General features: G+C 39.8%; 2 protein-coding genes across 2 annotated transcripts in view; both read right to left on the bottom strand.

The window, feature by feature from the left end:
• The window catches only part of LOC101995916 (peroxiredoxin-5, mitochondrial), a 1,024-nt gene extending 981 nt beyond the window's left edge, over nucleotides 1-43 (bottom strand). The window contains exon 1 of the mRNA XM_005347753.2: nucleotides 1-43. This exon is cut by the window's left edge and continues 981 nt beyond it. The gene's annotated coding sequence lies outside the window, so the exon portion shown is untranslated.
• Nucleotides 44-2,556: 2,513 nt separating this feature from the next.
• Nucleotides 2,557-12,082, bottom strand: part of Pclaf (PCNA clamp associated factor) — a 13,046-nt gene continuing 3,520 nt past the window's right edge. Inside the window, exon 4 of the mRNA XM_013346433.2 lies at nucleotides 2,557-3,003. Coding sequence (XP_013201887.1) covers nucleotides 2,958-3,003 — 46 coding nt within the window. The 3' untranslated portion in view covers nucleotides 2,557-2,957. The remainder of the gene's footprint in view (nucleotides 3,004-12,082) is intronic.

A 12,082-nucleotide genomic window follows, 5' to 3' on the forward strand; every position in this document is an offset into this window, starting at 1 on the left:
ATTTCAGAGCTACTAAAACCTGACTTTAAAAGACTTGGTTTAGAGGCTGGAGAGATGGCTCTGCGGTTCATAGTACTGACTGCTCTTCCAGGGGTCCTGAGTTCAATTCCTAGCAACCACATGGTTGTTTGCAACCATCTATAATAGGATCTGATGCCCTCTTCTGGCCTACAGTTATACATGCAGAGATCTCATACATAAAATGTAAACAAACTTTAACCTACTTCTTAAAATCAAACCAAAATCATGCCGGGCGGTGGTGGCGCACGCCTTTAATCCCAGCACTCGGGAGGCAGAGGCAGGCGGATCTCTGTGAGTTCGAGGCCAGCCTGGTCTAGAAAAGCTAGTTCCAGGACGGGAACCAAAAGCTACGGAGAAACCCTGTCTCGAAAATTAAAAAAAAAAAAAAAGAAAAAAAAAATCTCTTGCCGGGCGGTGGTGGCGCACGCCTTTAATCCCAGCACTCGGGAGGCAGAGGCAGGGATCTCTGTGAGTTCAAGACCAACCTGGTCTACAGAGCTAGTTCCAGGACAGGCTCCAAAACCACAGAGAAACCCTGTCTCGAAAAAAACCAAAAAAAAAAAACCCCAAAAAAACAAAAACAAAATCAGGCAGCAATGGTGTATACTTTTTTAATCCCGGCACTCAGGAGACAGAGGCAGGTGAATCTTTTAAGTTCAAGACTAGCCTGATCTAAAAAGGAGTTCTAGGCCAGCCAGGGCTACACAGAGAAACCCTGTCTCAAAAAATAAAATACAGGGGCTGAAGAGATGGCTCAGTGGTTAAGGGCACTGACTGCTCTTCCAGAGGTCCTGAGTTCAATTCCCAGCAACCACAACCATCTGTAATAAGATCTGGCGCCCTCCTCTGGTGTGTGGGCATATATGGAGGCAGAATGTTGTATACATAATAAATAAATAAATCTAAAATAAATAAATAAAATACAAACAATAACAAAACTTACCCATTTGTGTTGACAGATAACTGTAATCCCAGCACATGGAAAGATGAGGAGGGTGATTGTCTCAGGGTCAAGACCAGCCTGGTTGAATTTCAGTTCAACCTGAGATTTGGTGAGACCCTCTTTAAAGCTAAAACATGGCTAGAGAGATGGTTCAGTGGTTAAGACCACTTGTTGCTCTTGTAGAAGACCCAGGTTCAGTTCCCAGCCCCCACTAGACAACAACTGTATCCTAATTCCAGGTACAGCAGATCTGAGGCCCTCTTCTGGCACCACACACACACACACACACACACACACACACACACACACACGTACATTTAGGCAAAACACTCAAAACACATAAAATAAAAATAAACCTTTATTTAAAAAGCTAAAACCACAAACAAAAAAGGAAACAAGAAACATAATTTTCAAAGTAATTGGATTAAGAGGTTCTGCTTAGCGTCTAAAATGTAAAAGACAAACCATAAAAAAGTCTATAATCAGCTGATCTCAAATGATTTGTAAATTGACTTAAAAATAACACCAATACATTTATTTGTATTTGGAAATAAAATAGTATAGATGGTAGGAAACACAAATGGATACTGTATTGTAAAACTGCGCATTTATTTTAAACATTACACAAAAACATGGCTGCTAAGAACATGGATAATTTTGAAAATTGATAGCCTGTCATTAAACAAAACACAATGAGAAAATCAAGTATATCAGTTAATATAGTGGCACATATTTTTGATCCCAGCATTTACGAAACAAACAGATCTGTGAGTTCAAAGCTAGCTTGCTCTACATATTGAGTTCGGGCCACTTAGAGGCTACATAATGAGATGCTGCCTCAAAATAATTAGTATACCTATCTCTTCAATGATCAAATCATCTTGTGAAGTGAAGGAGAGTACAGTAGTGGCACACGCCTTTAATCCCTATACTCCAGAGGCAGGTGGATCTCTGTGAGTTAGAGGCCAGCCTGGTCTAGACTGAGTTCTAGGACAGCCAGGGCTACACAGAGAAACTCTATCTTGAAAAAAACCAAAGGAGTGTAGGGGAGGAGAGAGAAATGAAAGGGAAATTCTAAGGACTTGAGGCATAAAACTTGATTTATAGCATGATTTGTCAAATTTTTTACTCCCGACTTTAAAAATATTGGCAAAAACCGGGCATGGTGGCAAAGTCTTTAATTACAGCATTCAGGAGGCAGAGGCAGGTGGATCACTGAGTTCAAGATCAGCCTGATCTATAGAGCAAGTTCCAGGACAGCCAGGACTACATAGAGAAACTCTGTCTTGGGGGAAAAAAAGAATACATATGCAAAAAAGGTAATATTTTATGATACTGAACTGAATGTATATCTAAGAAATCTTTGTTCCTGATTCTATTGGTGTTGTTTTTGTTTTTTTTGAGACAGCGTTTCTCTGTACAACTGCACTGGCTGTCCTGTAGCTCCATTTGTAGATCAGGATTACCTCCAACTCAAAGAGGTTCACCTGCCTCTACCTCCCGAGTGCTGGGATCAAAGGTGTGCACCACCACACCCAGCTGACATTTTATCTTTGCCCCCCCATTTTAAGAAATGACAAGAGATTAAATTCAGTTAATACTGATTTTTTTTTAATGTGAAAAAGACTAAGTTAAGTTTTTAAAGCAAACAAGCCATAACAATTTGGCACTATTTCAATAATGAAGTGTCCATAATATGGTATTGGTACATAGATCTAAGCAAATCTCAAAGACGGTAGATTAGTAATTAGAACATCATGCAATGTTGATTTTAGCAAGAAACTTAACAGGTAAAAGAAGCATCTTATTACATTATAAATTCGAGTATGCAATTATAATTTACAAATTATAAAAATCCTCCCTTTTTACAGCCAGTTGTTTTGAATGGCTACATGAATGTGTAATCAACAAGTCAAATAAACAAACACATCTACCCAAATTTACATCCCAGAATACCTAAGTAAACTGAAGACATTATGCAGATGAGTAAGTTCTATTCATTTTCGTCATCTGGGTGGTCAGGTTGCAAAGGACATGCTCTGTGAAGAAGAGAATTTAAATCACTCAAGTATCAACTGTCTATAAAATCAGAACATTAATAATAAAGGTCTGGCTCAAGTAACTAGAAATGAGAGAAAATTAAACTCTAATAATTAGTAAGTGTAAACAGTTCCAAGAACTAGCACAATGAAACCTTCTAACACTATTCCTTATTGCTTCATGGAATCAGCATTTTTCATTTAGGACATGTTATGAGTTTTACTTAAAAAGAGCCAGGTAGGCAGTGTATACCTGTACTCCTAGCACCTCAGGAAGCTGAGGCAGTGGGATTGCCAATAAAGAAAAAAATAGTTTGAGACTATTCTGGTTTACATACCAAGTATCAGGTCAGCCAGAACTATGTGATAAGACTCTGTCTCAACAAAATAAGAAACACCGGAGAGATGGTTCATCCATTCTTGTTGTTGTTGTTGTTGTTTTTCAAGACAGGGTTTCTCTGTGTAACAGTCCTGGTCATCCTGGAACTTGCACTGTAGACCAGGCTGGCCTCAACTGAGATCTGCCTGCCTCTGCCTCCTAAATGCTGGGATTAAAGGCTTGCGCCACCACCACCATCCAGCTCATCCATTTTTGAACAGGAGAGCAGTTTAGTTCCCAGCACATATATCAGGCAGCTCACAACTTCCTGTAACTCCAGCTCTTCTTTGGACCTTACACACACACACACACACACACACACACACACACACACACACACACAATAAATATTACAAAGTAATAAAAAATAAAAATGCATGTTCCGATGTGTAACTCCTACGCTGGGAGGCTGGGACAGCTTGGGCTACATAGAGAGATTCTACAAATAAATAAATGGAGGCTGGAGAGATTGCTCAGTAGTTAAGGGTACTTGCTGCTCTTATAAAGTACCCAAGTCTAGTGCTGTGAACCCATATTGGACAGTTCACAACTGTCTGTAACTTCAGTTCCAAGTGAGCCAGTGCTGTCTTCTGGCCTACTCATGTACCTGAACTCAACATGCACATATCCATACACATAATTTAAATCTTTAAAATAGAAATATGATTAAGGGCTGGAGAGATGGCTCAGTGGTAAAAAGCAATGGCTGCTCTTCCAGAGGCCCTGGGTTCAATTCCCATCACCCACATGGAAGCTCACAGCCGTCTATAACTCATTTTAAAGACCTGACACCCTCACATAGACACACATGCAGGCAAAACATCAATGCATATAAAAATAAATCTTGAAAAAATATCACATACATGTATAAAACTGTCCCATTAAAAATATCTCATTTCCACAGCATTGATTTTAGTGTTAAGTGGATTGATATATAGAATATAACCTGTTAATAAAAGTTTCATGATATACAAAGTAAAAAAAAATCCATTTAAGTAGAGAAAAAATAGCAAACAAATTGCCATATTCTTTGGACTACATGGACATATTCTTTAAAAATAACCCCCAAATCATTTGTTAAGCTATGATAATAACAACATTTGAATAAAGGTATATTATTATCAATCCAAAGCCATTCTGTACTTATCATTCTTTTTATAGTCAATTAAAAACTTTATCACAGCCGGGCGGTGGTGGCGCACGCCTTTAATCCCAGCACTTGGGAGGCAGAGGCAGGTGGATCTCTGTGAGTTCGAGATCAGCCTGGTCTACAAGAGCTAGTTCCAGGACAGGCTCCAAAACCACAGAGAAACCCTGTCTCGAAAAAAAAAAACTTTATCACAATTTTATTTTAGAGTTGAGAAACTTTAGTGGTATCTACTCTAAAATCCTTTGTTTCCAAATGAGATCCAGTGAGCCCGAATGGTCATAGACCAGATACTAAAAGAAGGAAGCTATAACAAAGTATTCAGCGTTGGTATGAGATTACCCCTGCTTCATGTACTAATAGATTATGGGAAGGTCTTCACTGTGTTTTACTGGAAGTCAAGATAAGTTAACAAATCATGACCCAAACATCCATTTTGCAGGGGTCTGAATTTCATTAGGCATAATAGTTATGTTCAAGATTTATTCTGGGCGGTGGTGGCACATGCCTTTAATTCCAGGACTCGGGAGGCAGAGGCAAGAGGATCTTTGTGAGTTGGAGGCCAGCCTGGTCTACAAGAGCTAGTTCCAGGACAGGCTCCAAAGTTAAAGAGAAACCCTGTCTCGAAAAAACAAAAACAACAACAACAAAAAGATTTATGTAAACGAGGCTAAAGAGACTTCTTGATAGGTAAAATGCTTTCAAAGCAAACATAAAGACCTGCGTTCCATCCCCTTAGAATCTACATTAAAGAGCTGGGCACAATGCCATATGCCTGCAATCTCAGTGCTGGGGAGGCAGAGACAGGAGGATTTGAGACTCAATTGGTCAGCTAGTCTAGTCAGGTCAAATCAGCATGCTCCAGGTGATTGAAAAAGACATTCGAAGCCAGGCTCAAATGGTGGAACATGCTTCTAATCCTAGCACCTGAAAGACAAAGGCAGGTGGATCTCTGAATTCAAGGCTATGCTTGCTGTACTGATCACAAGTCAAGGTAAGAACTAGCCTACAGCTGCATCATAGATGAATGAATAAAGAAAACTTGGCACATATACACAATGGAATTTTATTTAGCTATAAAGAAGAATGAAATTACATTTTAGAGGCCAGAGAGATGGCTCTGTGGTTAAGAGCACTTACTGCTCTTGCAGAGGACAGGAGTTCATGTCCAGCACCTCTTCCGGTCTCTGTGGGCACCCATACACATGTACATACATGCATAAATAAAAATTTAAAATTTGTAATAAAATCTTTGAAAAAATTGATATTTCCAAGAAAATGGATTAAACTAGAGATCATGTTACATCCAATAACCAATACTTTGAAAGACAAATACTGAATATTCTCTTTCATACACAGAATTTAAATTTAAATATATTTGTACATACATATGTATGTGTAGGAAGAACATCAAGATAGAAAAGGGACTATGAGATGAGGGCACAGTGTAAGAGCGGAGAAAGGAACTAGATAGATGCGATGAAATTCAGAAGCAAGGAAGAGAAATTGGATGTGCAAAAAGGTTAAGTCAGTACAGGGAAACAAATAAGAACGAAGCATAATAGAGTGTGAAAATGACAATGGGGCCATTGGATAGTGCAGTGGGTAAAGGCACTTGGCACCTGACAACCCAATGGTGGAAGGAAAGAACCGACTCCTGAAACTTTTTTCTGGCCTTCGAAGAGGCACAAGCACATCACACACACACACACGCACATTTTAAGTGGGGGAGGGATTGATTTTTATTATTTTTGTTTGTTTTTTAACTTTTTTTAACTGTAGGCAGTTTTTTTTAAATTTATTACTATTTTATGTTCATTGGTGTGAGGGTCAGATGCCCTGAAACTGGAGTTAGACAGTTCTGAGCTGCCATGTGGGTGCTGGGAATTGAACTCAGGACCTCTGGAAGAGCAGTCGGTGCTTTTAACTGCTGAGCCATCCAGCCTTGTTTGTTTTTTGAGACAGGGTTTCACTGTGTTGTGTAGCCCTGGCTTTTCTGAATCTGTCTGTAGACCAGGCTGGCCTTGAACTCAGAGAGATCTTCCTGCCTCTGTTTCCTTAGTGCTGGGATCAAAATTGTGCACCACCACTGCCCAGCTTATTAAGTTTTAAAAGTGTCGGGGTTGGGGATTTAGCTCAGTGGTAGAGCGCTTGCCTAGTAAGCGCAAGGCCCTGGGTTCGGTCCTCAGCTTCAGGAAAAAAAAAAGTTTTAAAGTGTCAAATAAAACCCACTGCCTTGGATGCATAACTAAAAAAAAAAAAATTTTAGGGCTGGAAAGATGGCTCAGAGGTTAAGAGAACTGACTGCTGTTCTGAAGGTCCTGAGTTCAATTCCGAGCAACCACATGATGGCTCAAACCCTTAATAATGAGATCTGGTGCCCAGAACACTATATACATAATAAATAAATTTGAAAAAAATATTTTAGAGCTGGGCGGTGGTGGCGCACGCCTTTAATCCCAGCACTAGGAAGAGAGAGACAGGTGGATCTCTGTGAGTTCAAGGTCAGCCTAGTCTACAAGAGCTAGATCCAGGACAGGAACCCTGTCTCGAAAAATAAAAAAAATATTTTAGAAAAATGAAAGAAAATGCAAAGCCATTGTGACTAATTTGAAGTCAAAGCCTAGAAAAGAAGGCCAAGGAGATGGCTCAGCAGGTAAAGGTGCTTGCCACCAAGCTGATGGCCTGAGTTCAATGGCAGAAGCAAAACAACTCCTGCAGTGTCCTCTGGATGCCATACATGTGCCATGGCACATGCCTGCATGCATGTGCACACACCCACACGCACACACACACACCATACTAAATGTAACTTTTAGAAAATGACTAAAAAGGGAAAAACATTCATGCAAATAGTTCTATGTACAAAAGGAGATTGCCCAGCTTTGGGGCAAAAACAAGGTTATAAGGAATAACGATAGCAGAATGTGAATTCAGAAGTTCACATTCCTTCTGATATATTCATTTACTGTTTCAATAAAGGGATAATCACAGTTCTCTAAAACAATGGCAGATCTACAAAAGTGGCTTAAAAATAGTGTCAACCTGTAGAATCTAGCTTTTGTTGTTTTGAGTTTTCTTGTTTAGTTGCTCTGCTCTGAACTAAACCCAGGGATATATGCTAGACAAGGACTCTACCACAGAATTATATCACTATCACTTGTTTTGGGTTTTTGAGACAGTCTCACTATGTACTCTAGGATAGCTTGAACTCATGATCTGTCTCGATGTAATGAAAGCATGTGCCTGACTATTGCTGATTTATATTATACTATAGATTAAACTTGCCTATGAAACTATATAATTTCTCTCCATGTGATGGAAGTCATTTTTTGTCTGGTTTTCATTTGTTTAGAGACAGGGTCTCAGGTAACCCAGACTGACCTGTGTAGCTTTTGAGTATATATGTAAGAATGCTGAGTTGTGGAGAGATATTGTAGAAACCAAGAACACTTACTGCATCCTTAAAGAGGACATAGTTCCTTTCCTAGCACCTATATCAGGTGCCTCACAAACACCTGTAGTTCCAGTTCCAGGGGATCTGTGCCCTCCAGCCTTCATAAGTACCTGCACATATGTGGTAGACATAAACTCATGCAGGCACATACATATATGCATAAATAAAAATATCTGGGTTTTTTTTTTAGTTACTAGCTGCACATGGTATAAAATGCCTATCAATACATTATCATTTTTGCAGTGGTAAGAGGTTGAACCAAGGGCCTTGTGCTGACAAGCCTTCTGTCACTGAGGTACATGTCCAGGCCCAGTGCATAGCTACAATCTCATCATTATAGAGGCCAAGTCAGGAGGATAGAGTACAAGGCTCTAGCTACAGAGTGATTTCAAAGCAAGAGTGGATTACCAGGTAGAGGGGATTACTCAATAAGTAGATTCAAACCCATCCTTGCCCTAATGTCAGTTACTATACAAAAAGCTAAATGCAACCAAATATGGTGGCTCACACTTCTAACCCATAACCAGAGAGCGCGAGGTTAAGGTATTGCCACTTGTTCAAGGTTAGCCTGGGCTGCAGAGTGAAACCATCTCAAAAAAAAAAAAAGAAAAAAAAAGAAAAGAAAAAAAAGAAGCAAGAAAGAGAGCTGGGTAGTGGTGGCACAGACCTTTAATCCCAGCACTCCAGACAGAAGGATATCTGAGTTCCAGGCTGGCCTGGTCTACAGAGCAAGTTCCCTGGCTTGCCTCAAAACAAAAACAAAAATACACACACACACACAAAGAGAGAAAGAGAGGAAGACAGAGTTAAATGACTATAGTACAGAGGTAGAGCTTGCCTAATGCTTACAAGTTCCAGAGTTCAATTTGTAGCACAGAGAGAATGGCAATGGAGAGAAGAGAATTTACAGTAGTTTTCTTATACTTCCTTCCAAAATACATGTAAAATCTGAAATATTTCTTATTTCCTAATTACTTTACAAGCCCTGTGGTTTAGTGAACCATAAAGAATACTGAATCTCGGGCTGGAGAGATGGCTCAGTGGTTAAGAGCATTGTCTGCTCTTCCAAAGGTCCTGAGTTCGATTCCCGGCAACCACATGGTGGCTCACAACCATCTGTAATGGGGTCTGGTGCCCTCTTCTGGCCTGCAGGCATATACACAAATGGAATATTGTATACATAATAAATATTTTAAAAAAAAAAGAATACTGAATCTCCATTCCACACTGCACACTTTTTCTCTAGAGCAAAGTGAAATTATTTTCAAGGTGGATTTTTAATGATCCATATTTCATAAACCACATGCAATGAAATCATTAACCAGTGTTCAGCATTGTCTTTCTCTGTTGTGATATGTGAAACTCCAGGAGATTTAAGATTAGTATTCACCATCTAATTAACCCTTGAGATGATCTTCAAGGCAGTCCAGTTTGAGCTTCTCAGGATTTTCTGTTTTACTAAAACCAGTGGGATGAGTAGATGTGAAGACCTGGTTGTTTTCCTTGCAACACTGGATTTGCAGGTGCCACTTGGTCCAATATTAGAATGTGAAATAGTCTGAGGCTCTTAACGGATAAGACACAGAAAGGTAAGCAAGACCCCAAGGAGATTGGTTATAGCTTTTAGGGAGTTGCTGGAGGATTCCACGGTGGAGTCATCAGGGCCCTCAGTTTCATAGTAGGTAGGGCCTGCTGTGCTGGATACAGGGAGGAATGACTCAACCTGCATGGGGAGGACTACGAGGAACAATAGCCCCAAACAGAGTCTGACCGCCATCCTCTCACCCTCGATGGTCAGGGTGCCGAGTGTCCAGCTTGCTGCTTGTCGAGCTGGAATTTTTCTAGGCTTTTGGCTGGTGTGGAGATTTCAAACCAGGTCTTACTTTCATGAAGACATCACAATGGCAGTGTCATGGTGCCACACCCTCTCTTTCTATACCCAAGTGCTTTTTTTTGTTTAGTTTTTTGAAGCAGGATCTTAAGATAGTTCAGACTAGCCTCAATCTCACAAATAATTTCCTTTAGAATTAAAACACTTTTTTAAAATGTATTTATTTATTATGTATACAACATTCTGCTTCCATGTGTGCCCACACACCAGAAGAGGGCACCAGATCTCATTATAGATGGCTGTTAACCACCATGTGGTTGCTGGGAATTGAACTCAGGACCTCTGGAAGATCAGTCAATGCTCTTAACCTTTGAGCCATCTCTCCAGCCCCAGAATTAAAACACTTTTAAAAAGGGAATAATAGGCAAGACATGGAGGTATGCAACTTTAATCCCAGCATTCGGGAGGCAGAGACAAGTGCATCTCCGTGAGTTCCAAGACAGCCTGGTATACTTAGTGAGTTCTTGGCCAGCCAAGGCTACATAGTAAGATCCTGTCTCAAAAAAACAAGCAAAAATTAAAAAGTAGGGGCATTGAAATGGCTCAGCTGATAAAAGTGCTTGCTCATCATTTGAACCTGGACACCTGAGTTCAATCCCTAACACCCATGTAGAGGTGGAAAGAGAACTGACTCCTGAAAGTTGTCCTCTGCCCTCCCCCCAGCCTCCATGTGTGTCCCTTGGCTTCAATACTTATAAACCTATAAAAATTCAAATACGTTTTTTAACCAATTTTTTACGTGCAGAGTAATGAAGCTAATGCCTCAAACATGCTAAGTTTTCTCCACTGAGAGCTACATTCCCAGCCCCCACCCTCTTTTTGTTTCAAGACAAGAGAGAATTTGTCTGTGTAGCCATGGCTGTCCTGGAACTCACTGTGTAGACCAGGCTGGCTTAGAACTTACAAAGCTCCACCTGCCTCTGCATCCCTAGTGCTGGGATTCAAAGCATGAGCTACTATGCCTGTTTTTGTTTTCGTTTTTTGTGATTCTTACTAAAGTGATAGATGTTGATTGTTAGAAATTGATAGTATGTAGCATAAGATTTTTATCCAGATATATAATTATTGATACTTGTTATATTTTTATAGTGTGTATGTGTGTCTTGCAAAGTAGATTATACTTTTTAAAAAATATTTTTTACTTTTATATATATATCTATTTTATAGATACATGTATATTTGTGCCCAGCTGTATGTATGTACATCACATGTTGCAGGAACCCAAATAGGTCAGAAGAGGTATCAGACCCCCTAGAACTGGATTTACACACAGTTGTGAGCTGCCATGTAGGTACTGGGAACCAAACCTGAATCCTCTGCAAGAGCAGTACATGTTCTTATAGGCCAAGCCATTTCTCTAGTACCAAATATTATACTTTTTCATCCAGAATTTGAGCTCAACATTTATCACTAGCATTCTCATTCATTAATCTTAAAAACAAGCTGGCATGGTATTGCCTTTAATCCTGGCATTCAGAAGGCAGATGTCTGAGATGTATGCGTAGTGTACATAGTGAATTCCAGGACAGCCAGAGCTACATAAGAGGCCCTGTCTCAAAAAACCAAAAAATAATTTTAAAATCTCCAGTCCCAGTTTGAAGAATTCTTAGGGATTTATAGAGAATATGTAAATATATACTATATATTATTGGCTGTATACTATATATTTATATTTCTATAGAGTTATTTCTGATTCCTTTCTCTATATTAATTGTATATTTCTTGTGAAAGTTCAACGTATAGTATTACTACTTGTTTTGGCAATGGAGACTAAACCTAGCACTGCATGCACACTGAGTATCGGACTTACACTGAGCTATACACAGTAGTAATTTTGTGGGGTATAAGGGGCTTAATGGAATTCACTACATGAACTGACATAGGAGTTTCTTTTTGGAAAAAAAGAAAAACAGGCAGAAAAAAAAGCAAGAAAAAATGAGGGAAGAGAGGGAAGGAGGAAAGCAGGCAGACTATAAAGTGTGGTAGCGCATGCCTCTCAGCACTTAGCAGGCTGAGGCAGAAGGATTACAAGAACTTCAAGTCTATCCTGGGCTACACACAGAGACTGTCTCAAAAAACAAAACAAGCCTGGTAATGGTGGTGCACACCTTTAATCCCAACACTTGGGAGATAGAGGCAGGTGGATCTCTGTGAGTTTGAGGCCAGCCTGGTCTACAGAGTGAGTTTCAAGACAGCCAGGGCTGT

This window comes from Microtus ochrogaster, chromosome 5 (genome assembly GCF_000317375.1).
Source record: "Microtus ochrogaster isolate Prairie Vole_2 chromosome 5, MicOch1.0, whole genome shotgun sequence".
Lineage (NCBI taxonomy): Eukaryota > Metazoa > Chordata > Mammalia > Rodentia > Cricetidae > Microtus > Microtus ochrogaster.